At 41.1% G+C, this 25,538-nt stretch overlaps 2 protein-coding genes across 17 annotated transcripts in view; one reads left to right on the top strand and one right to left on the bottom strand.

Moving 5' to 3' along the window:
- Positions 1-25,538, top strand: part of GGACT (gamma-glutamylamine cyclotransferase) — a 48,716-nt gene that overhangs the window by 9,839 nt on the left and 13,339 nt on the right. For 7 of the 15 annotated variants that reach the window (XR_014563414.1, XR_014563415.1, XR_014563416.1 and 4 more), the window contains exons 2-3: positions 6,337-6,836; positions 7,673-7,801. Coding sequence is in view for 4 of the 15 variants with exons in the window: in XM_083735391.1 (XP_083591517.1) it covers positions 6,354-6,827 (474 nt within the window). In the remaining 11 variants the exon portion in view is untranslated. Of the gene's footprint in view, positions 1-6,336; positions 6,837-7,672; positions 8,200-17,399; positions 18,474-25,538 lie in introns of those variants that run through there. The other 8 variants (XM_083735391.1, XM_083735393.1, XM_083735392.1 and 5 more) reach the window with 5 other exon arrangements.
- Positions 8,773-25,538, bottom strand: part of PCCA (propionyl-CoA carboxylase subunit alpha) — a 236,867-nt gene continuing 220,101 nt past the window's right edge. For both annotated transcript variants that reach the window (XM_083735288.1, XM_083735287.1), the window contains exons 23-24: positions 12,319-12,396; positions 8,773-9,141 (exon numbers count right to left, since the gene is read on the bottom strand). In XM_083735288.1, coding sequence (XP_083591414.1) covers positions 9,073-9,141; positions 12,319-12,396 — 147 coding nt within the window. In that variant the 3' untranslated portion in view covers positions 8,773-9,072. The remainder of the gene's footprint in view (positions 9,142-12,318; positions 12,397-25,538) is intronic.

Below are 25,538 nucleotides of genomic sequence, written 5' to 3'. Positions count from 1 at the left end.
GCTTTTCTCGAACTGGGTTGGGGATCACCAGTGGGTCTCTGAACTGCCGTCCATCCCATGGCCAAGCAGTAGGTTTTTGGTTGGACGGATGTGCCAGCAACTCCAAAAGTAATAATGATTTAGGAATAGAGAGGGAAGATGTTCTAGGAGGAAGAAGTGAATGTTAAAAGGAGGTTGGGGTGTGATAAACTGACAATCTGGGTGTGGACACAGGGTACGTGAAAAAGTGGGACATGGGTGGCGGTGTGGTCTACACTTGCTGATCGAAAGGTCGGCGGTTCGAATCCACCAACATTGCTTTGTTCCAGCTGTTGCCAACCTAGCAGTTCAAAAGCATACCTGTGCAAGTAGATAAATAGGTGCTGCGGCGGGAAGATAAACAGTGTTTCTATGTGCTCTGGCACTCATCACAGTGTCCCATTATGCCAGAAGCGGTTTAGTCATGCTGACTGCATGACCCGGAAAGCTATCTATGCACAAACGCCAGCTCCCTCGACCTGAAGCGAGATGAGTGCCACACCCCATAGGTACCTTGACTGGACTTAATTGTACAGGGGTCATTTACCTTTTTTCCTTACGTGTAAAAGAGTGTTAGTTTTTATGATGTTATTGCACTTACCAGTTTTTTTGTTAGATCCCTTTGTTGTTTGGTATCAACAACAGCAACAAAAAAATTAAAACAGATTTCACTGCAAAAAAAAGGTGTCTAGACATTCCATTGTGGCAACTTTAACCTGGGTTTAAGGTGCCATTTGATGAAAAGTTTCTAACACTGGTTGTAACTGCTGGAGAAAATATGGTCAGAAAGGTTCTCATCTCTATATGTGGTGAGATTGTCTGAAAGTAGTGACCTACTGTGATATGACCTGTAGGGGTGTAATAAATAAATAAATAAATAAACAGGAGGTGACATTATGCCCACTGATGATGCTCCTAAATATTTGGGATGGAAAGAACAAAAATACCCTGCATAAGCCCTAGATATGTTTCATGTTAGTTGCAGCATGGATGGAATTGATTAAAAATTGAAAAACGTTTCACATTAGGTGCCTGGTTGTAAAGGCTATGGCAAAGAACCAGGCAATGAAACTGACATTTAACATAAAGTTGGCAAAGGTGATAGGCTACTGTGCAAAGTGGAACTTGTTTGCTGTATATATGAAGGAATGCAAATCCAATTTTGCCATGCTTTTGCGACAGACTTTAACACTGACCTACAAGAGACAAATAAGAATAGAATCCAAGACGTAGAACAAAATAACAAAATAAGAGCACAGAATGTTTAGCAGAACCTTTGCAGATGCGAGGAACTGTTTTTGATTTCAGTCATGAAAACTCTCCCTTTAAGAAACTTATCCCTCCCCCCACAAAAAGTATAGCTTCATATGCACAGTAAAGAAATTGCTTCATGTAAATGAAGCATATCTTTTGTGGGCAGATGCTGTACTTACTATGGAGATTTTAATGTGCATTTTCATTTCCCCTTTTTATATTTTAACTTATTAACTCTGACAAGTAACCTCTTGGTTGTGAACAATTTAATTCACAATTCACTTTTTCTGATTCAAAGTGAACATGAGTGCCCTAATCCCCTAATGGGAATTAATTGCATGTTTCAGTGCTTAACTCTGATCCTCTCTCAATTCCCACTGGGACAAGTTTCTTCCTAAAGGGTCTGTGTTTGTTATTCAAAACACAATCTGAAAGATAATGATTTTTTTTTCCTCCCAAAGAGGAACTGGAGCAACCCAATATTAATGTTCTTTCCTTTGTAGGAGAACAAGCTGTAGCCTCTTAACCCATTTGATGTCATGAAGGGTAAACATACAATGCTGAAAATGGATGAAATATCAGGTCAAAACAGGGTGGCATTTTGGAAAGACAGCACCGTGGTTTTGAGAGAAGAGCCTTGTGTTTTCGTAAAATAGTATTCATTTCTACAGCACTGAGGTGTATAAGAACAATGTTAAGTCCTGGTGGTCAAAGGGGATGTATTTTTTTTAAAAGGCAGCCCTTTGACCCAGTAAGCTTAATTTTACTCTGGGAATTTTTCAGCAGTGCTTTTTGAGTGTGTCAAGGTTTTCACAGAAACACTGTCAATTTCCATAGTGTATGAGGAGCTGAGCCTGATAAATTTTCCCTGCCAACCTTATTTTACTGTGTTTTATTTCTATCTCTGTTCCTCCAGGAAGCTGAAGGCAGTATATATGGTACTTTTCTTCCCCTTGTTATCCTCCCAACAACCTGTGAAGTGGGCTAGGCTAGAGCCAGCCAGCCAGTGGCATAGCTTCATGCTCCAGCATTGGGGGGGGGGGCAGAGAGCAGGTGGGGGCGGGGCGTGCCGCCTGCGAGCACAGGGTTCCCAGCACAGGCGGGGGGGGCAGCCGCAATGGCACCCTGCCGGGATCGCGCTGCTGGGAGCCATGCGCTCCCCCCACACTCCTCTTCCTCTGCCAGTGGAGCCAGAGACTGGCCCAAAATTCCCTTGGTTAGCTAATGGAGAATTTGAATATGCCTCCCTAGCTATAGGCTAAAACTCTGATCATGAGTCCCCACTGACTCTCAACTAGGGAGATGGGAATGGAACCAAGGACTGCTAGGGTCATGTTTGTAGGTGCTACACTGGTAATTTCCAGATTGTGTGTCAAGAGAGAATGGCTTGTGAAATGCATGTGAAATGAATTGTTAAAGGCTTTTGTGAGGCCTACGTACTCCCTGGTAGAGGCAGTTGCTGGGACTCGGCACGTTCATACCCTTCAAGTGTCCCTATTTTCCAGGGACAGTCCCAGATTTACAGAGCCGTCCTGGTTTCAGATTTGATCCTGGAGTGTCCTCCTTTTCCTTAGGATGTCCCTCTTTCCATAAGATAAATGTTGGAAGGTATGGAGTTATGTGACCCCAACCCAAGGAGATAAGTAATTGTACAGCCTTTAGAAGACATCTGAAGACAGCCCTATATAGGGATTTTAATTTTTTTATATATATCTTGGATTATGATTATTATGAAGAAATAGGACATCTCTATTTTCATTGGAGAAATGTTGGAGGGTATGCAGGTTTCACAAGTATATAATGCCTACTGGCTCACCCCTGCCAACATGCTTGTAGACACTATCTGAGAAATCTTAAAAAGGTAAGGAAATCAGGACATACCTTTAGAGAAGCCATCTTAATTTTTTTAGTCTTAGGTTGCTTCCAGGCAGAGCTCCTTGTGCTAGCCAGGTCTTCTGTTTATAATGTTTGAATTGAATTTTAATTGACTTTGCACACTGTTGGGAGTAGTGCACTTTTTTGTTTCTACATCTATGCTGTATCAACACCAGTACATGTGACATCATTGCTGTGGTTACAGATAGGTAGCCGTGTTGGTCTGCCGTAGTCAAAACAAAAAAATTTCCTTCCAGTAGCACCTTAAAGACCAACTAAGTTAGTTCTTGGTATGAGCTTTCGTGTGCCTGCACACTTCTTCAGATACACTGATGGACTTCCATTTCATGCGGCTCAATGTGGTGCCTTCCATAGTTCCAGTTACAGAAAGGTAGCCGTGTTGGTCTGCCATAGTCAAAACAAAACAAAATCCTTCCAGTAGCACCTTAAAGACCAACTAAGTTAGTTCTTGGTATGAGCTTTCGTGTGCATGCACACTTCTTCAGATACACAGGAAGTGTATCTGAAGAAGTGTGCATGCACACGAAAGCTCATACCAAGAACTAACTTAGTTGGTCTTTAAGGTGCTACTGGAATTTTTTTTGTTTTGATCATTGCTGTGGGTTGGGCCACGTGCTGCCCAGCACATATTCACTGCTAACTCTTATGGGAGTTACTGTTTTATGAGCCCATTCTAACTTTTTAAATTGAGCTTTTAATTACAGCTAAAATAATTTCCCAGTTTTTTATTACATAAAAGTGAGGTATTTATGATGTTACAACACCATAATCAGAGCATGATAGCATTATGGTGTTATAATCATGCTTTTCCTCAACTGACTGGGGGGGGGGGAGAACCCAAATTGGGTCATTAAGTGACACCCATCACAATATGTGCTAAGTGGCGATAGGTTTGCTTTCCCGATAGGTCATGGCCCACATCAAAGCCACACCCTTTTAACGAGAATAGCGCTAAAGACATCTGCACCGGGGGAGGCTGAGCAACCCTTCTGTTCTTCTGAATTTTGAGGGAGTGGGCATGAGAAAAGACTGTCCAAGAAGACAGAAAAATTGCAGGGGAAATACAGGAACACAATAATTGGATGTCTTGTCGGATAGTATTTTGTGAATCCCCTGTAATTAAGGAGCGAGTGGAGCATGGCCATTCCCCATGAAATGACTAGACTGGAAGCACAGTCTCTTCTCTATTCTATCACCCTGGCTCTCTTAATCTTAACATTCTCTGAAAGTACCGGTAAACCTCTTGAACCACAATGATGAAATGTTGCTCTGCTTTTTATTCAGAAAAATAGGCACTACATCCTCCCTTAATAAATAAATGAACTGTTATGAAAGAATAGGAAAAAATTGAATATGCCTCATAATGACCCTCTGTGTAAAGTGAGGGCCAGGTGTCCTGCTCACCTTCTGAAGATTTTCTGCATCTGGCAATTAAAGACCAAACTGCTGTTTTGGAGGGGGGAGAGACTGTCTCTCCTAGCAGTTCATGACTGATAGCAAAATTTGGGGAAGCATCAGATGTTCTGGGCTTTAGTTGGACAGAAACATCATGAAGGGAGGGAGAAAGGTTCATCTGGGAGGCAGAATACTTTGAACAGTAGCCAAGGAATAAAATGGAAACCTTTTCATTACTTTAGTAAATTGGAGGCTCTTTTGCCCTACACTGGGAAAGCTGTTCCCAAAATAGAACATCAAACTAGTCAGCCAGGTGTATTGCAAAACACTAGCGCCACACTCATGCCAAAAGCTAGAGTCACAATCTGTGACAGAAATCTCCTGGTGAGAAACATCAAACATTTTTGGAAATGGTGTAATGCAATGAAGGCTAGGTCTTTGGCAGGATATGAGCAGTGACCATTGTGTAAGCCTTGCAAATTTGACTTTTGAGGAAGCTGAAATTCAACCTCTGCTTTAAAGCTGGAGTAAGAATTAGGGGCTTGTCTGACCAAGAGCGGAGAAAATGGCTGCCCTTGGAATGAGGCTTTTTTCAACCTCTTGCATCAGCTCCTAGCTGGGTTGGGGTATAAAAACCCAGTCCCCCTTACATGGTGAGAATGATGCCACTGACCTGAAGGTTGAAATTGACTAAAGGCTGGCCCTCTCAGAGTGTGTGTAGAGCTCTTGACACTGTCGCCCCCGAGTGTTCTGGTTGGCATTGTGGAGCCTGTTCTACTCTTTGGTATACCTTGGAACTAAGAGCAATGAAAAATGTTTTGTGTGTTTCTGTGTCTGTCTCTTTCAGACTGTAAGTGGTCTATAAATGGAAATAATAAGAATTAAATGCACTAACCCCAATGGGGGGGAAGGGTTTTTTGGGAGTAATATTTAAGTGACTCTGACTTTGTATCCTTTTCTCTACTTTCAAAAGTGGTGGTGTATTTCACATAAATCTTTTGGTGGCTTATGGATTTCCAGAGCTGGTCCAGTATTTTGCTGAATATTCCAAACTTGCACACATCCCTCCTGTGAATTTGTTTTAATATCTGTTGGACCCAAGGAGGTAGCATTGTTAAAATAACCTACCACCTTTGCATTCACAGGGATTGTAATAATTGTGTTTTAGAATTATTGATCATTTATAGACTTTATTTAAAAAATGACTTTTTATTTTTTAAAAAATAGATTGCTTCTGAGACATATTTAATACACAGATTGCAGGGCAGGTACTGTACATAATGGCCACATTATGTACATGTACATGAAGGCCTGTCATAACTTTTGGTAATGAGTATGTCAACTGGAATTCATATACAGTAACCAAACCAACCACATACATGCTCACTTGCAGAAAGAGTTGGGTTGTACATACATACTGAAAACAATGGGATCCTGAAAATGGTTGCTTAGATTAGATGGCCCTGTTCATAACGAATCTTGTGACCCCATACACTATTACATGAAGGAATTGGACAGTGTGAACTGATAACTGGAGTGCTTGCTGTCAAACAACAAGCAACTGTTTCTTATTTTTGCTATGATCTTTGCTTTCTTCCTTTTGACACTTGTATTGTAAATTATAATTGGAGTCAGAAAAATAGCCAGCTTGTATTCCTTGGATTGTTTTAAAGCAACCGTATTTGCTAAATATTGCTGTAATAACAAGCTTTCAAGGAACAATGTTTACGCAAAGTGTGATAATGTATCAAGGCTTATTTTTGTTTATTTCAGTTCCTTTCGTCAGAGGAATGGTTCGTGTCTTTGTCTACGGGACCCTTAAGAAAGGCCAGCCCAACTACCCGTACATGATAAATGGTGCTAATGGGACAGCCAGATTCCGGGGCAGGGGGCTCACAGTGGAGAAATACCCCCTAGTGATTGCCGGGAAATACAACGTTCCTTATTTGCTGAATATCCCAGGAACGGGACACCGTGTCACTGGAGAGATTTATGCTGTCAATGACCAGATGTTGCAATTCCTTGATGAGTTTGAAAGTTGTCCAGACATGTATCAGCGAACCCCAGTGAGAATTGAAGTTGTTGAGCAGGAAGATGAAAGTAGTCCACCTGAAGGGACGCCAGCTGTTAACAGCATCCTGGAATGCTATGTGTATAGCACCACCACTTATCAGCCAGAATGGATACATCTCCCTTACTATGACAACTATGATTCCTTTGGGAAACACGAGCTTCCATATGTACTAAGGGAAAACAGAGATTGAAACTGGAAGGTAAAAGCTGATATGGACATATTATCCAGAGGTTGAGTAAAATCTCTAGCATTTTTACAGAAAGTAAGCACTAATGTTTCAGACCATAATATAGTTGCCTTCAAGCCAATATTTTGGGGTACAGTCAGGTTTTCAGACTAAACTTGCCTAGTCATGCAAGATGCATGGATGTCTTTAATTCTGTAGTTCTCTGTTTAAAACTTGATCAAGAGGTGGAGGGGGGAATACTGTTTTGCAAAGCAAAGATAAAATACTGCAGTATTTCTAGCAATGAACCGGGGGATAAAGAACCTCCAGCTTACAACAAGCTTTTTGCATTACTGTACAACCTTCACATAAGCAAGGAAATGGCCCTTGTAAGAGATCCATTAATCAAGCACTGTGAGACAAATGAGTTTGCTAAGGGAATTCTCTTTGTTGATGCCCTCAAAGTCCAGTCCTCTGGCTTTCAGGTGCTCTAAGTGGGCATGGAGGGCAAAAATGATGAGAGCATCAGGCTCTCATGATATGTGGCATTGTTCTGGAGTGGCATTGCTCTGGAACAACAAGTTAAAAACTTAAGAACAGCCCTTCTGGATGAGACAAAAGGCCTACTTAGGCCAGCATCCTTTTTCTCACACGGACCAGCCAGATGCCTATGTGAGACCTACAAGCAGATCAGAAAGGCCATGTACCTCTCCTGCTGCTGAGCAGTGCACAGAAACGCCGGTTACCTTTCTGCCTGAGCGGTACCTATTTATCTACTTGCACTTTGACGTGCTTTTGAACTGCTAGGTTGGCAGGAGTTCTATTCATTAGGTTTAAGTATATTTACATTCTCTTCCTGCCTGTTTCAGCTCCATAAATGACCACAGACTACTGAACAGAATCAACAACCTCTTTTCATTTATAGCTCAGAATTTTGAAATATGCCAGCAGAGAAGAAGGCAGATTCTCAAGAAAACTGCAAGAAAGCAGTTTTTAAGGTTGGTTATATTCCTTGAGTCCCCAATGTGACCTTGCTGTACAACTGAAGGGCAGAGCAGTTCCTGATATTAATTAGACACACGATGCTACTCCTACTATTGTATTAATTATCCTACTATTTAAGGCTGTACACATACAATTGCTCACTTATGTTCATGTCTTTGTTTCAGCTTTCTCTCTTATACAGTCCATTCATTCTTTTGCTTTTGTTAGGCTTCCAAGTAAAAATAAGGTGATGGCAGATTGTTTTAATTGTAGAGTGATAGTGGTATAAATTTTGACAAAATTCAGTTTATTAATCTTTGACTGTAAATAATGAGAAAATTTGTAATAGATATTTTAAAAATTGTGTACATTTGTATTACTTAAAAAACCGCTTAGTATGATTTACTTAAAACATTTGTCATTAATATAGTAAATTAAATCTAGATGTGGGGACCTGCTGTGTAGGACACTACTACAGTCACAAGAGTTATGACAGTGCATGCACCTGGTGTGGGGTGATAAACAGGATCAGGCTAGGGTCTGTTTGTTCTCATGATGAGCTTTCAGCCCTACTTTCAGTAGGGAGCAGCTGCACTCAGGAGTTCCCAGTTGGAGGCTCCTGAGTAAAACCAATCCCTGTGGGGCTTGCATTTCACACCAGATTTAAGCGGTACTGAATACAAGTGTCACTTGCCAAGGAAGAACTGGGAACTTCTTTAAGACTCCTGATTGTTGCTTTGCAGTCATATCTTTTCCTGCCCCACGCCTGAGGTCATATATAATGTCAGAATCATTGTCAGGCTTAGTTTAGCCCATGAGCTAGAGGTTCCCCATGCCTACTGGCCAATTAAAACTCACCCTTTACTTATTTTTATAAAACTGGTATACAGGTAGGGGAGTCAGTACAAAATTATTTCTGTTGTTACATGTGGAGACCCAGTTTTAGATTAAAGTCCCAATGTTGTGAAGGCTTTAAATGACACAGTTTATATGCAAAAATGCTTTTATTAATTTGTTTGATAGCAGTAGAACTGCAGAAGAGAATTACAAATCCCTTATGTACAGGTATTTATAAAAGGAGTGATATGAGATCCAGAGGCAATTTTAAGTTCAGTCTCAGCAAGGTAAACCATATGGACCCTTGCCTCTTGTTTAAGATAGTTTAAAAAATACCATAGCATTGTTTTAGTTTACATAATTTGCTTGCTACCTTAATGTTCATTTGAATTTGTGGAGGAACATAGAAGGTGCTAGTCAATTGTGGCAACATATGAAATAAATAGTTTCATTCCAGTTCCACAAGCTCATCTCCTTCCCCGACAGTTTCACCAGCTTTGCAATGTACAGCTTTCACCTGCAGTGCAAAGGAAGAAAAAAATCAATTTGATTCTGAAAACAAGGCCAAGAATCTTTTTTTAATTGCAGTTGGCTGTGCAAAGAAAATAAGTGGTAGATTTCCATTTTAAAGACCTTATACAACATGAAACAGAAATCTAAAAAGCGTGTCCTGGAACATAATCAAACACATTGCCCAAGTTTTTAATTGTGCTTCATTTTATCCAAAACACTTAAGAAGTTTGTTTTTCTCTGTGTGTTTTAACATCTGGATTTTTTAAAGGTGATTTTAGTAACAGACAATTTTTACACTATTTTAAAATAGCGCTGTGCTTGATGCTGGTTTTGTTTGTTGCTTTTCATTGCTGCAATTGTTTAGCATTTTTATTGTCAATCACCTTTGGTGCTGGTGCCAAAGTAAATCTACAAACTATGCAAGAGGTTTGGTTGGTCCCCCCACCCCCAACTGTAAATGTCATATAACAATTTCTGTAGAAATGGGCTTTAAAATTCAAATACACACTAGACTTGGGCGATAAATTGCCCAGGACCAGTATGAGGAGCAGACTGCCACCGGGTCCGTCTGCTGGAGGGAGTAAAGAGTGCCTTCCTCCAGCGGGTGCTGCTAGAAGAGGGACTCAGGAGCGGAGGTGGTTTCACCAGCGATATACCGCTGAGTGAAGCCACCATCCAAACTCTGCCCTCATATGGCACAGAGGAAGAAACAAGCTGCATCAGTGAGGCGCTGATGCAGTTTCTTTTCTCTGCATCTTTAAACTGCTGGACTGTGCGGTTGACCTTGCCTCAGCCAAGCAGTTAAAGGAGCACCCAGCCCCGCACTGGCTCTTGTGAGCTGGTGGCTCCATGAAACTGTGCAGCTGAGGGGAGTGCGGGTGCCGTTCCCACAGCAAGCAGTTAAAGGAGCCCCAACGCTCTGCCTGCTCGCACCGGGGCTGTCTCGGTTGGGGAGGGGGAGCCTTCCTGATCCCCAGCTGAGCTGCACAAACAAGCTACATTATCCTAGCCCACAAGTGCCTGGGTGAAACCACCTCAGCTCTCATGGTGAGAGCTGGGGCGGTTTCAGCCGGTGCCTCGTGGGCAGAGACCAATGCAGCTTGTTTTTTCAGCATCACGGTATATCACCAAACCACGAGGTTTTACTGGCGATATACGATGATGTTGAAAAGCTGGTATCGCCCAGCCCTAATACACACACTAGACAAAAACAAACCCAGGCCTCTTATAAATTGCCTACCAGGAACTGTTTTGTACCAAATAATGTATTTTCACAAATGTTCTGTAAACAAGAACTACTGACATTTATCTATACGTGAGTATCGCCCTGTCTGAGTATTCAGTGTCTATGCGCAATCATAGTCATGTGAGGAACAGCAGGGACACACTGCCAAGCCCTATTCCTTCTAGCACAGCCTCATCTGCTTTTTTTCATCCCTCCATGAGTTGAAGAATCAAGTGCTGAAGTGGGCTGCCTCCTGTACTTAGGGAGGCTCCTTGTGTTGTTTAGAATCCTGATTACAAATAGACACTGAATGCCTCAATAGGGCTTAAAAATGGGACTTGCACTGTGCCTGGTAATTTAGAAAAAGCAAAAGCAGAGAAGACACCTCCTAAGTATTTTGCAATATCCTAACAACCTAAAGAACCTTGTGACTACCTCCACATACCCACTGGGATGAAGCACTTTTAAAAGCTTGGCACGTGAAGGGGCAGTGAACTGTTTGTTTTAAAAAGAAGCACTGCTTGTGTGTAAAGTTTTGGCCATATGCTCTGCATTGTGGTCCTAAAGTCTATTTGTGCATGACATGTTTTGGGACTGCCTAGCTCAGGGGTCAGCAACCTTTTTCAGCCATGGGCTGGTCCACCATCCCTCAGACCATGTGGTGGGCGGACTATATTTTTTGGGGAAATATGAACGAATTTCTATGCCAGTTCATAACCCAGAGATGCATTTTAAATACCGTATTTTTCGCACCATAGAAGGGGGAGAACAAGAAAAAAAATATCTCTCCAGCGCCCCTTCAGCGAAGCGGCAGGAGGCGCTGCACAGAGAGGGGGAGAATTTTCCCCCTCTTGTTTTCCCCCTCTAAAACAAGGTGCCGTTTAAGGTGCGTTCAGACGCCTTCAGGCAGCTACCTTCAGGCAGCTACCCTCTCACTCTCCAGGCTTCAGGTTCCTTTCGACCTGCTCTTTGGGGCTGGCGGGGGGAAGCCCACCACCAGCCCCAAAGAGCAGGTCGGGGAGCAGCGGAAAGGCGCGCGGCTATAGAGGCTCCTGCCATAGCCGCATGTCACCCCTCCAGCCGGGAGAGGGTCGCGGGGGGGGGCTTCTTTAGCCCCGTGCATGCTCTCCCAGCTGGAGAGGTGGCGCGCAGCTATAGAGGCTCCTGCCATACCTGTGTGTCACCTCTCCAGCCGGGAGAGGGTCGCTGGGGGCTTCTTTAGCCCCGTGCGCGCTCTCTCAGCTGGAGAGGTGGCGTGCGGCTAAAGAGGCTCCTGCCATAGCTGCGTGTCACCTCTCCAGCCGGGAAAGGGTAAGCGGGGCTTCTTTAGCTCCGCGCGCGCTCTCCCGGCTGGAGAGATGGCGCGCGGCTAAAGAGGCTCCTGCCATAGCCGCGCGTCACCTCTCCAGCCAGCAGAGAGTCGCGGGGCTATGCTATCTTCGCTCCATAGGACGCACACACATTTCCCCCTTCATTTTTGAAGGGGAAAAAGTGTGTCCTATGGTGCGAAAAATACGGTAAAAGGACACATTCTACTCATGTAAAAACATGCTGATTCCCAGACCATCCGCAGGCCGGATTGAGAAGGTGATTGGGCCACTTCTGGCCCCCCGGACCTTAGGTTGCCTACCTCTGGCCTAGCTGAACAATTAGTGAAATTACAAAGATTCTGATTTCTAGGGCCACAATCCAGCACAAGCACACTGACCCAAAGTGCATCTACTGTAACTCTATTGGATTGTAGCCTAGGCCAAATCTGAACAGAAAGGCTGCAGCCAAGACAAATAATTCTGAACATTTGATAAACATTTGTGAATTCAAAGTGTGTGCGTCACCACAGTTACAGAACAGTGCATTAAGGTTCAAGATTGATGCCAATAATAAAATCTATTTTCAAAAATAAAGCTTGTGCTCAACTTAACAAGTTACTAAAAACATCTAGTAGTCTGGACATACCTTGCCAGTTTTAGCAGCAACCAAACTGTTCTGCATTTTCATAGCTTCAATCACACAGACCTCCTGACCTTCTGCAACCTGGTAAAAGCAAAAAAAGATGACATTAAAATGCTAATGTTATTATAACCTTAAAGTTAACGGTAAAATTAACACAGAAACGTCTTTAAACAAAGAAAAAAGACAATTCTTATCCCATGTGTAGATCCTTTCTTACGTCACCTTCAGACTCTAATGCTGATATGCACCATATGATGTACTCTGGTCTGATAGAAACTTGAGTTCAGATCCTACAGATACTCAATTCTTGAAGAGGCTTTAACCATCATCTAATTCCCACTGTATAAAGAATATGGATTCTGACTCAACAAGGCTATGCATGCAGTACAGAAAACTGCAAACACAGGAAAAATATGCGTTTTTTGAGGCTGGCTAGAGAATTCACCTTCCCAAGAATCTCGGCTTACAAGTCAAAGCAAAGCAAAACAAAATACATGTTTTAGTCCTTGTAAAGAAAGGATCAGCAATTGCATGCACAAGGCCTGGTGAAATTTCCAAAGTAAGAGAAGTGTTCACTTGGATTACTAGTCCTCAAAGAGCCCTGTGGAATTCCTTGTCTCTTCATTATTAAGAAAAGCAGACATTTGCAGACCAGATGCAAGTCTTATGGAATCAAAATACCACCACCCAATCTCATATTCATTCAGAGTGGCACTCTCACTTTCTGTTTCTGCCTAGTTGAACTCTTAACAAACTGTTCACATGCTCAAGGTAACCAGTGGATCCATTGTGTACCTCCATGGATTATTTTTTTAAGCCCAAAAAAGTTGATTATGTGAGATAAGCACATCCTATGCCAATTAGGCAAGCTACCTCTGTCTGATAAATACACAGCTTTACAGGAAGTTGGGAAATTATTATTATTTCTTACATTTATTAGTTGCTTTATCTTGCCCAAGGCAACTCAAGAGCAACTTACAACCAAAAAATCTAGCCAGTTTGCATTGCATGAAGTAGTTCTCTGTCCTTGGGTCATTTTCCCCTCAAACATCACAATTTAAGTGTGACTTTCCTTACTTCATATCTGAAGTAACATGCTTCAGAGCCCACAATGAAAGATCATTTCCACTAGAGACTATACTATTTCCAAACCAGCGATGGGAGCAGTTTGAGATTCTTCCTATACATGGTCTGAAATACTAGTGACATGAACTAATACTTTCAAGATTATACTACCCACATATGCAATTTTGTCACTGGAAACACCATATTAAATAACAAAAGTTGAACAGATCTACTGCATGCATAAGTGTATTTGTCACACTAATTCTTACCACCTTCAGACTTCATATCTCCCATAAAACATCTGCTAAATGTTCAAGTACTTGTTCTATGTTGCCCCTCCAAAAGAACCTCATTTCTTTCATCCTGTCTTGACACCTACATACATTACCACCTCCATGTAATAAGCATCAATTACATCAGGAGTCAACAACCTTCTTAGGGCGAGGTCACGATTTCAAAAGAGACTGTGGTGGGCATCACATGTGTGTGGTAGCTCTCCACTCCCCATGGGGTAACACCCAGGCCCTGATTAGGTTTGAAAAAAATGAGCTTCTATAGGCTAAAGAAGGCTTCTTTTAAGCCTAATCTGAGCAAGGGGATGGGACCCTGTGGGCACCAGGGAAGGTCTCTCTGTGGGCAAAGGTGCCACACTGGCAATCCATGCATTGCACTGTGTGTACATGAAATAAACTGTGCAGAGAGGAGCCACAATCCACAGCCTTCCTACGGAAAACACACACTGCAATTTTATTGAAAAGTAAGATGTAAAGTTATATAAAGGAATATAGCTTGTTTCTCAAGGCTGTTGCTCAAAAGTGCTTGTTCCACATCAGCAAGAGAACAATAGACTGAATCACATTGCTTCTTTGTTGACCTGGAATGAACCACCCTCAGCTGTTGGGACTTAACTGGGACGCTGTAAGAGAGAAGTGGCCTCTTCACATATAACAGATTTCCACACACACTTCCTATATATTCATGCCTGTGACCCTTGCCACATCCCAATTCCAGCACCCTCAACCACTCAAGTCTCCTATTTTACATCCTCACTTGCTTTCCCTTATGCCTGGCCACCCTCGCAGAATACTGATGGCTGAAGCTCATTCCTCAAAGCCCATTTTCTTTGTGCAGCTTTTGGCTGCACATCTTAGCCCACATCTCAAACCCCAAATAAAAGTGCAGTTAATCTCATGCTGCCCCTGGCCTCCTCAAGTCACGTGTGATTGGTGCACACACACCACTATCAGTTTTTTCATCGCATATACATTAAATAGGAAGCGCCATACACTTTTCGCCTCCTTGTCTTCATAGGAACCTAAGAGGAACTTGCTGGATCAGGCCAAGGACCTATCTAGTTCAGCATCCTGTTCTCACAGGATTAGGTCCCTGTGGGAAGCTGGCAAGATGAACATGAGCACAACAACAGTCATCGCACACCTGTGATTCCCCACAACTGGTATTCAGAGGCATTATGCCTCTGACTGTGGAGGCAGAACGTAGCCATTGTGGCTAGTGGCTGTCATCCAATAATCTATAAAAGCCACCCAAGTTGGCGGCCATCACTATGTGCTGCATAAAGAAGTTCATGGCATGTTATGAGAGACAGTCCTAAATGGATAGGACAATGTTGAGTACGAAATTTGCCGTGCAAAAAGGAGAGACCATAGAATAGTCCCATTCAACATGTTGACTTAACCCAGGTACATTATGAAAGCACGTCACTGTTCCCATCTCCTATGGTAACATAGGTACTTTTTTCCTTAAGGGGATGCCACACAGCTCAGATGACAAAAACATGTTGGGATCAATCACAGGAAAGTGAATTTCCTCCATTACAAAAGGGAGCTAAGATTTGAGTACAGTGGTGCCTTGGGTTAAGAACTTAATTTGTTCTGGAGGTCTGTTCTTAACCTGAAACAGTTCTTAACCTGAGATACCACTTTAGCTAATGGGGCCTCCCGCTGCCGCCGCACTGCCAGAATGCAATTTCTGTTCTCATCCTGAAGCAAAGTTCTTAACCCGAAGTACTATTTCTGGGTTAGCAGAGTCTGTAACCTGAAGCGTCTGTAACTTGAAGCTTCTGTAACCCAAGGTACCACTGTAGTTTATTTCCATCCTGAGCTACAAAACAAGAGATACGTGCAAGTACATTAGAGCAAATGTGTTGTATCAGGCTTAACACTGCACTGATACATGACTTGTGCACATAGCATTAGTGGTACTAGGTTAACTGATGAACAAGAGAAGCATTCCGGCTTAAAAATTCCATTAATGTGCAAATACTGCCCTTTCACTATTTGGAGTAGGCCTACTGTTCCCAAACTTTCTAAGAGAACTGTCTGAAAGCTCAGGAGTTCCCCTAAGTTCTCCGAAAGCTTCAAAACACTGGACCAAAGGGATCTCCCTATCCATCTTACATCCTTCCCAGCCTTTGCTGTCAGAGGTCTCCCTTTGCCTCCCACTCTCAGAAATATTCCGTGCTCTAGAAGTGGGCTTTGCAAGATGAGTTTGATTTATCTCGTCATTGTTGAAGGTTTCCTAAATGAGAAAAGCCTCCAGCTGCCAAATTCTAAACCATCTATGTTAAGTGCTTCAAATCTATCAGCATGTTCTAAACTGCAAACTGTGTGCATGCTTGATGCAAACGTAATACATTTTACATATAAAGGGGGCCAACAACATAATTTTCTGGGCCTGTTAAAAAACATATACTCAACCTCCTGCTCCCACCCACAGCAACAATTTCCTAAAGATTCAACAACCCCACATTTTTTAAAAAATTACACAGAGGGTTGTCTGATGGGTTCCTTCTATGAACCTCTAACTTCGTTCCCTATGTACCCCTTCTCTATCCAAACACATACTCCCCAAAGGTAACTGGGAATAGTATTCTTTAGCGAAGACTTACCCAACAAACCCTTACAAGAAAACTAACTTATGCTAGTTCTCTGTCTTAGGTGAAAACTTTTATTTCCATAGATACTCAATGTTTAAATACTGTGGCATTATGTCTAATAATAGCCAATTTATTTAAAACGGCTTTAGGAAAAAGTGTCACTTAAGCACCCACATTAATAATTGTTCTTTATGTCAATCCTTAATGTCTCCTCCCCCACTGTGTTGCAAAACAGCAAATCCTAAAATTAGTCGCCAATATATCTCCCTTTCCTCTTTCATTCATTCTCTTGGGCTTTGTTCGGTTTCTTTCACTGCATAATTGTGTGTATCTTTTTGCCTGCCTGTATTATTTAAGCCGGAAAATGAATATCTTCAAGATCTCTAAAATATCCTCTTTCCTCATTTAAGGATTAAGTTAGGCTTTTTAAAAAAATTCAATAACTTTTCTACACTTCTAAAGATACTGACCTGGAAAAAAGCAGAAAAATCACACTGTACAGGACAGTTTGCAGTAATCAAAAATAGTCATTATTTAAAATTATCTTTATACTTTTAATCATGGCTTCAGTGGTGACCTCAAATGGGGGCAGGGGAAAATCAAATAAAATCCACAGAATTCTTACTCATCTGAGGCCATTGTAATCGATTTCATCGTTAAATTCTCTAAAAACACAAAACAAAATGCAGAGGTTCATTAAAACGGCTTTTCAGAAGAAAGAAAATTGAAACTGCTGGGATTAATATGAAAATAAATAATATTTAATTTCATTGTTCATTGACTAGGAACGAAACTGCATATCATTCCAAAAACAAAGTGTAACACACCAAGTACACAATGGCTTCCTGCATCAAAATTTTCAAGATTTCCATTTGAAAATAATTTCAACTGTTTATCTACCTGTTTAAAGAAAAATAGGAATTGGAGAACAAAAATTGGAGTTGGTGGTAACCATCTGTTTAGATAACAAACTTTAGAACTTGTACAGTCTTGAAAGTTATAGGCAATGTAATAATGAATGTCATGTTAGGGCTCCTTGGCAAAATGGAGGAACTTTTAAATCTATTTTCACTATGCACAAGAAAGTAACAGGAATATTAATTTTTCGCCTGTTTATATTGAGAGGTACAATGAAGAGAGCTCCAATCTGAGGGCAGGGCCTAAGAAGAGATCTTTGTGGGTCCAGTCCACTCCCTTAAGACTTTTGTGAATCAACTGATAAAGACTTAATGATTGTGACAGGATGTCTTCAATGTTAGGCTTACAAAACAGTCACAAGCCCTGCAAGTCTTTCTGATAAACCCAATAGGCACTGATGTATTTCTCCACTCTGTCTAATTGGTGTAAAGTTTGCAGATCTGAGTCTCATATCTTTCACCCAGCTTGCTGCGTCCTCTCCTTTGACACCGGGTCAAGGTTCACATTCGCATCCGATTATCAAAGTGGCAGTCATTAAGCAAGCAGCCTGCCTTGCACCAAAATGAGTTTGCTTGAAGGAAAAGAAAGCTCGGCCCATTTACTCAGCACATTTTAGCATTTTAAGGAGGCCCAAATGTCACACAGTATTGCTACGTTCTGAAGAGTTTCAGACATCTCCAGCTGATGATTAATTGTGAGTGATGGGAAATAAAATCCAGTAAAGCCAGCTGCTTGCCATGGTCGGCAAAATTACTATAATGGATATAGGCTGCCAATTTTCCAGTTTTACTGGCAAGTCTTCCAAGTGTAATTAAGGGAAGTTATAAATGATATGGAAATCTATCAAGTCCCATTTATTTTCAGAGGACTTTTCCCCCAGGGACTTTTATCTTCAAGCTTATAGTTTGCTTTGTTGTGCTAATGATTTCAACCACTTCTTATTTCTATTAAAGCCCTCAATATCCCACCATAAGAAGTTAGAACCACTTCTTTCACAAAGATTTAAAGAAACAGAAACCTCTTAAGGTCATTTGCTTTCCCCCCACCTCCTTTCTTTTTAAGTTGGGACCTTGTTTGCTTTGTGGAAACTCCATTTCCAAATGCTGCATCTTTTCTGCAACAACCTTGAAGAAATGACCAAGATTTTGAGAGAAGGAGATTGATTCACCCACTCCTTAGAAAAGAAATAAAATGCCGGCCTTGTGAAAAGGGGCCTTTGATGCTAGACATTTAGCAGAGGGTGGTGTTGCTCACTAATGTTGTTTGATTTGGAATAAAAGCATGAAAATGATGTGCAAGGGCCTAAAATTGGAGAGGTAAAGGATGAGTGCACCGTATTCCATTTCTCAATTTCATCCTTCAGAACCACAAAATGGGGGGTTATACAGTTACTGGATGAGATTTACGGTAACAGCTGTGGTCCTCCCACACAAGGGAAGACCTTCTAATGGGGTAAGGTCTGTTTTGAACAGACGGGGAGTTACAAAACAAGGTTCCCTATTAAGGATGAGCTCTAATATCCCTGGATAAAGAACGCAAGAGCAATAGTCAGATTGCCTTTAAGAAACCCTAAACCCTACATTTTTTTCCTTCCAAGACACACACACACACAAACCTGGAGCTATTTTAGAAAGTGCAAACTGTTCATAAATGACAGGATGCAAATGCAAGAGAAATTTTCCCCCTACTACTCTCTAGCCACTATAAAGAATGCACAGGAAACTGTGCCAGTGGCATATGGCTTTCTACTGTGCTAAACATTCATACAAAAGACAGGTTCATCAGTCATTGGCGTATCTGGGTAAAAAAAAATAAAAAATTAGCTCCTGATGGATGTTATTTAGAGCTTACCTGCTGCTAATACATTACCAGGGCTGGAAACCCACATGACACTGGAACGGCAGACCATGAAATACAGCACGTGCAAGAACATACCATGTTTGCCAGCTTATCCAAAATAATAAATAAGCTATTTAAACCCCGTGCCTAACATTGGGCCCGCTGCAAGGAACCCTGGGTCAGTCCTACACAGGCCAATTAATGCACAGCATCTGCTGCACAGAAGCAGCGCACGAAGCACTTCCGAATGATTTCAGCAATTAAAAGAAAACTGTTTCCTGCCTGTTCCGACAGCAACTGTTTCAATGCAAGAGTGAGCATCAAATCATTGTGTGCAGCTGAAAAAATTAAGCCTCTTTTTATGGTGGGGGGAGGAGGAGGAAGGGGGAGCATGGAGATTTCTTACGGTATAGGATCCTTCTTTTGTTGCCCTACATTGTGTTTTTCTGCCAAATTAGACAGAAGGCTCCCAGGACTTGCAAGGCCCTCTACTGTATCACCTTCTGGTGCACTGGGGCTCCCTAAAAAGCTGGATCAATATCAGCCCTGCTGACTCGTCTGCAAAAGTGAAAACCCTTCCATTACATTTTTTAAAGAGACCTTTATTATTTTCGAACACAGGTGCTTGAAAAGGATATATTTGAAAGACTCACAGAGATGAAGGCGAGGGAGAAGTATCACACACAACTTTATGGGGGGGGGGGGGAGCCAAAACAATTGGGGCAACAATTGGACGAGACCTTGCATCTCTGAGCCAGTCAACAGCACAGTTAGAATCTTATTTTAGCACCACCCTCTTTTTGAACTCAAAGGAAAGTGCACCGAAAGGAAAGTCCCCAATATCCATATACACTTGTACTTGGTTGTGTTGCAAGCGGTGACAATAGACTGTCAATACTCAACTACTGATAAGGCATAATTCTTGCAAAAATTAAGACAGACAAGGTCATTCCAACTGTGTCAAACATGCCCACACGAGACATCCTGAGCTAGACAAGAAAAAGAGGGTGGGGGTTGAAGATAACACCATTTTAAAAGTCTCAACCCCATGTGTTAAGCATTGTGCATTTTATACATTTATATCCCCATCCTCCCTCCAAGCAGCTCAGCTGTTTTGTCTTACTGGCGTCCTTCAAGATTCTCCCTATCTCTCTGACTTGTTGGCATCAGACACCTATGTAGAAAACAAAATCAAGAGGATTCAGCCGTGACTGAATTCCTTGACATTGTCCAAATCTGTGTAAAATAATTAGTGCCATTTCCCCCTTCCATCCAAATTAAATTCTGAAACAGGAGCTACAGAGTTGAAAATATAATTAGCAGCAATTAACAGTGCTTGACAGACGATTATTAAACTTTTTACGCCACACTCCTTCAAAGAATGAATTTCGGTAGAGCGCATCCTAGATTTTCTGACCCTTGATTAATCAAAGGTCAGTGACGTTCCCCTGACAGCAATAAGAACCAATCATTGTACCCCCACTTATCCAAAACACAAGTGCTCCCAGAGGTTCTAGAAATGTCTAGATTTCCCTTTACAGTGATGGACTAGCTTGACAGTCCTGTTTTAGGAATATTGCGAGTCATCACTGACTACTGAGGAATGTTGATAAGTTTTGTGGGGGTAGCAAAGACCTACTTGTATCAAACTACGCGCTATGTATTCAGATATAAGTTATATTAAATGCTGCTACTAATAATAATAATAATTTATAATGATAATATTTATTTCACCACCACACATCTCAGCTATGGATAAAAAAGCATAAATAAATGTTAACTCCAGCAAACGAAGTAGAAAAACTGTCTGAAGTCTATTTTATATATATATATAAATGACCCCCCAATAGGTATCAAAATAGGCAGTTCCTCATTCCAATTTCTTCACATAGGCATCACTCCCCACCTTTTTTTTTTTTTTTGTTAAGTGTCAGGGTGGCCAGGAGTTTAGGTGGTTTTGGTTTTTTTTAGTTCTGCATAAAGTTAACACCAGCTGACTAGAATTTCATTTGAATTGCTAGCTCTTCCAGAGCATAAAACTACATCAGAGTAAAAGAGAAACCTCTGGGTTACTTACATGAAAATGACAAGTGCCTCTAATCAATATTTGGTGTCCATTAAATTATATCATAAAACTATGTATAAGGCATTTTTTTTTAAAGTGCAGCTTAATTAACCGTTCCATTCCTATGCCTTCCCTTGCTTTCATTGTTTTACAAAGCACTGCTAATTACCAAAGGCCACGAGAATTTATTTCTGACTTTTAAGAGCTGAACAGCCAGCAAGGCATTAAAAGAAAAAGGGAGGAGGTTACAAGCAACAAGTTGTATATTAAAAATATAACCTTACATTTTACAAGAAATCAGTCGCCTGTGGTGTGCTTAGTGAAGTGAGGGAAAAAGAGAGGATTGTAAGGTGTTTTTCGGTTTGCTGTGTCTGAGCATTTTGAAAGACAAAACAATGGCTGGACATTATCTGTAATCTCAGCAAGACATTTTTCCTAGTCTTTTTAAATTGAGTGTTATGGAGCAGAATCTTGTTGGTCTAAAATTAAATATGTCTGAAACCATAAACCTACTATTTGACGAGTAAAGTATTTCATTTCTTCTTTGACGTAACAGAACAAATTTCCATGTCCTATTTTGTATAAGAGGCTGCTACTACACACTGTTCAAGCTTGCTAAACACTTTATTCAAGCCTTTTCGGAATTAAAATTTATCTGTGAAATAGTGCAATTCTTATTTTGAAACCTCATGTCGTATATCACACCCTCTCGATAATACTGAAGTATTTTCATACACGTTTAAATAAATAAGTGCACAGAGGCAGACTTTTCAAATGCAAATTCGAATTAAATAAAATAAAAACACTACATTCAAGAGTTCTTTCAAGTTCACATTATAAATTATTTTTCTAGCCCATATATAAAAATACATTTGGAGAATCGACTCAGTTAAAAAAAGTTTTGGATTTCATTTATTTTTACAGTAGTTCTGCAATATTACTAACACTGTGCAATTATCGATTACAGTTTGCTTACTGAAGAAAAGCAGATTTTGATCCAGAAATACCTATCTGTATTTCCAGAAAGCCATTGAGATGCTTTATTCCGTTTCACTCCTGACATTTCATTCAGTGCTCCCAAGCATTCTATTTGCACATGTGCAAAGGGGCTTTTTCCCTGACCTTTAGCTTTCGCCACTCCCTGCCGCCATGACATATTACAAAGCAGCTTTTGAAACTCGAGAATATTTTCAAAGCCACCTGCAATGAAGAGGGAAGGCCTCAAGGCTGGGGGAAGCCCAGTGCAGACGCACCTTGCCATAAGCTTGGACTGAATAATATTGTATCCTGCTACTCTGAAATAGTAATTAAGTTTATAAATTTATTCCAACACTACAATCCTAAATGCAATAGCCAGGATTCAAAGAACTAGGTATCAAGGAATCTTTTGAATGTTTTTTTTGCAAACCATATTGGAAGGGGAGGTTAAAAAACTTTGAAATTCAGTGGGGTTGGGGGCGGGCAGCATTGAGGTGACGCCAGAAGAGGACATCCTGTGACTCCTGGAATTGGGTCCACGCTGCTTAGCCACCCATCCTTTGCATAACTTCAGTGAAGAAGCCTATTCTCCAGTAGCTGCTCATTCATTCATTAACTTCATTAAATCTGTATAACGCCCTTCACCCACAGATCTCAGGGCAGTTCACAACATAAAATCACAATGCAAAAACCACAAAAACATAGTAAAAATAAGAACAACAACAAACCAATAATCCCCCCCTCCAACAACACATTTAAGAGGGCACTGGATGTCAGTCAGCCCAAGGTCTGGTTGAAGAGGAATGTTTTCACCTGGCACCGCAGGGTGTATAATGAAGGTACCAGCCAAACCTCCCTGGGGAGAGCAGTTCAGAAGCATGTGACCTCTGGGTATTGTTGTACTAGAAATCCCACTAGCCACAGCCAACATGACCAATGGTCAGGGATAATGAAATTTACAATCCAGCAACATCTGGAGGACCACATGTTGCCCATCCCTGCTGTAGATAGTCAATGTGAATGTATGAATATGTTGTGAACTGCCCTAAAAAGTGGCATACAAATTCAATGAAAAAATAAAAATGAAAAAAATAGATGTGTGGGTGGCAAGGGGCAGAGTCAGCAATGTGGTCTCACTCTTTGGTAATCACATAATGCCTCCTGATTCATGTGTGAAGGGAGCGAAATTTAAATGTTCTTCTGAGTGCACCCAAAGTAGCTTTATTGATCCCAATCTTTATGTGGCAGTAAATTCCACTTTTTTCAGTAAAATGTATGTAATGTCTACATGCTGTCTGTAAACTGGGTACCTAAGTTGAAATGATTTCAGTAAGACCTACCCATGTATAATTTTGGGCAGAATTATGGTCCTTCAAATAAACGAATTTATCATGCTAGCGGCCCCCATGTATGGCCCCCAAATTTCTCAGAAATAAACTTGAAGAACCCCCTTCCCAAAAGGGCTGAGCTGTGAAGTTCATCACAATTGACCCGTCTTTGGAAGCTTTTTCACTGTTGCTAAGCAAGCAATTTTTTAATGGAACTTGGAAAAATGAAGAAAATAATAACAAAAGCATATATACAGAATTTGGCAAAAGAAAGAATAATTCTCACGCACATTTCAGACCAACACCACAAAAGGCAATAAAAAAATGCAAGCCATCAGAAAGCAAATGCGAGCACACTATACCTCCCAACGGCCTAAAAAGCAGGATGGATTCCAACAAAAATGACTCCTCAACCTTGGCATCCCTACCCACCCTGGTATCATCTTATAATGGCAGTGTTTCATTATTTTAGTGCATTTTGGAAAACAGAAGCCTCCTTGTAAGACACTCTATAGTAATGCGCTAACTCCCAAAATATTACCAGGAAATAACATTTACCAATGGTCACAAACATAAAATTTATGGAAGAGCTACTCATTAGTTTTAGCATAACATTCAGCTGAAAACTTTTTTTGTCATTTCCCAGTAATATTGTTTCACGCCTCATTATATTATTAGCTGGTAAATACTCTAGAATATAAAAAGGGTACTTAAGTACTCCTTAGTCTGTCTGAAAAGTAGAGGGGGGGGACACAAATTCAGGACACATTCAAACAGTGGAACAAAAAAGACTAGTATATAAGAGTTCCCATCTGTTGTTCTCCGAGGCTTTGAACAGCTACAATGAATGATCCTTGTCCTGATGGACAGCCAAAACATGTAAGCTGAATCGCGCCATCTCGCCGCTTATTCAGTCTGGATAGCTGATACAACCTCATCTCCTTTCAAAAAAACTTTTTGACACCAGTCCTGGAAAGGAAGGATTTACACTAAACTCCCTTTCAGCACCACAAACGTGTTTTTGCAATTAAAGCTGCCCAATTACCATTGACAAGTCCAAGTCGGCAGAACATAAGGCCTGTGCTGTTCAAATGCTCTGCCTCTCGGCGCCTCCTGCAAAAACCCACAGGCAGGGAGAAGGGGCGGCAGGGAAAGGGGAGGGAGAAGCAAGAAAGAAATCTCGCCTCATTATTTAACAACTTGTTTGGTATTGCACCGCACTTCTTTGGGAATGTTTGATTGTATGGGAAGAATGTTTTCCCCATTTCAATTTCCTGGCTGGAGGCCCATCCTCTCATGGTTTTGCTTCTTCATGTACACAAAATATACACAAGACAGATACATAAAAGGATACTTCATAGCATCCTATTTTCCCCCGATTCACTTTAATGTCAGCAGAACAAGGCATTTTGGATAAAAATGAATGGGAGATTTTGTCCTGAAAAATATCCTGCCGCCACACGCAAACACACACACACAGCGTCACTGCATTGTACTGCACGGAGGAATGACAGAATTCACACTCCTTGTGACAAGAAGAAAATGGCAGTAAGCAGACAGTTTTCTAACCTGCCACTCAGTCGATCTGAAAATCAGGAATTGTCAGTGACCATACCTGGTCGTTGTATGTGATTGACTATGTTGTTTGATATGACACTTCTTATAAAACTCTTCCACATAGCATGAGAAAGGGCATCTAAAGATTTAAACAGGCAAAATGTTTCACAGATGACTCACTCAGCTAAGCTCATGAGTAAAAAATCCTGTCCTCCCCCCTTTCAGAAGTAGTTTTTCTAACACTTAACAATGTTGATGGGTTTGCAGTTTCAAGGTAAACATCTTCCAGTCTTGAGTGCAATTTATGTTTGCTTGTTTTTAGTAAGCTCAGCTTCGTCTTCTGTTTAAATGTAAAATACGTTTAAAATGGCATCCCAGTGGAACCTTTTCTCTTTTTTAATTTTTTAAAAAAAAAACTACAGCAGAGAGTACATCTCAAAAAGAGGCCAAGGTAGTTTACTGGCTACATTTTTGGAGAATCGGAATTAGTTCAATGCTAAACAGCATTATCTATTCATAATTTATCCCATTTTTAAATAGCTCAAAAAGAACTGTCCGTGTTTTCTAAATGCATACA

The sequence above is a fragment of the Podarcis gaigeae genome, assembly GCF_964106915.1.
Source record: "Podarcis gaigeae genome assembly, chromosome: 4".
Lineage (NCBI taxonomy): Eukaryota > Metazoa > Chordata > Lepidosauria > Squamata > Lacertidae > Podarcis > Podarcis gaigeae.
Note: the sequence above shows the minus strand (reverse complement) of the source record. Positions and strands in the feature narration are given on the sequence as shown.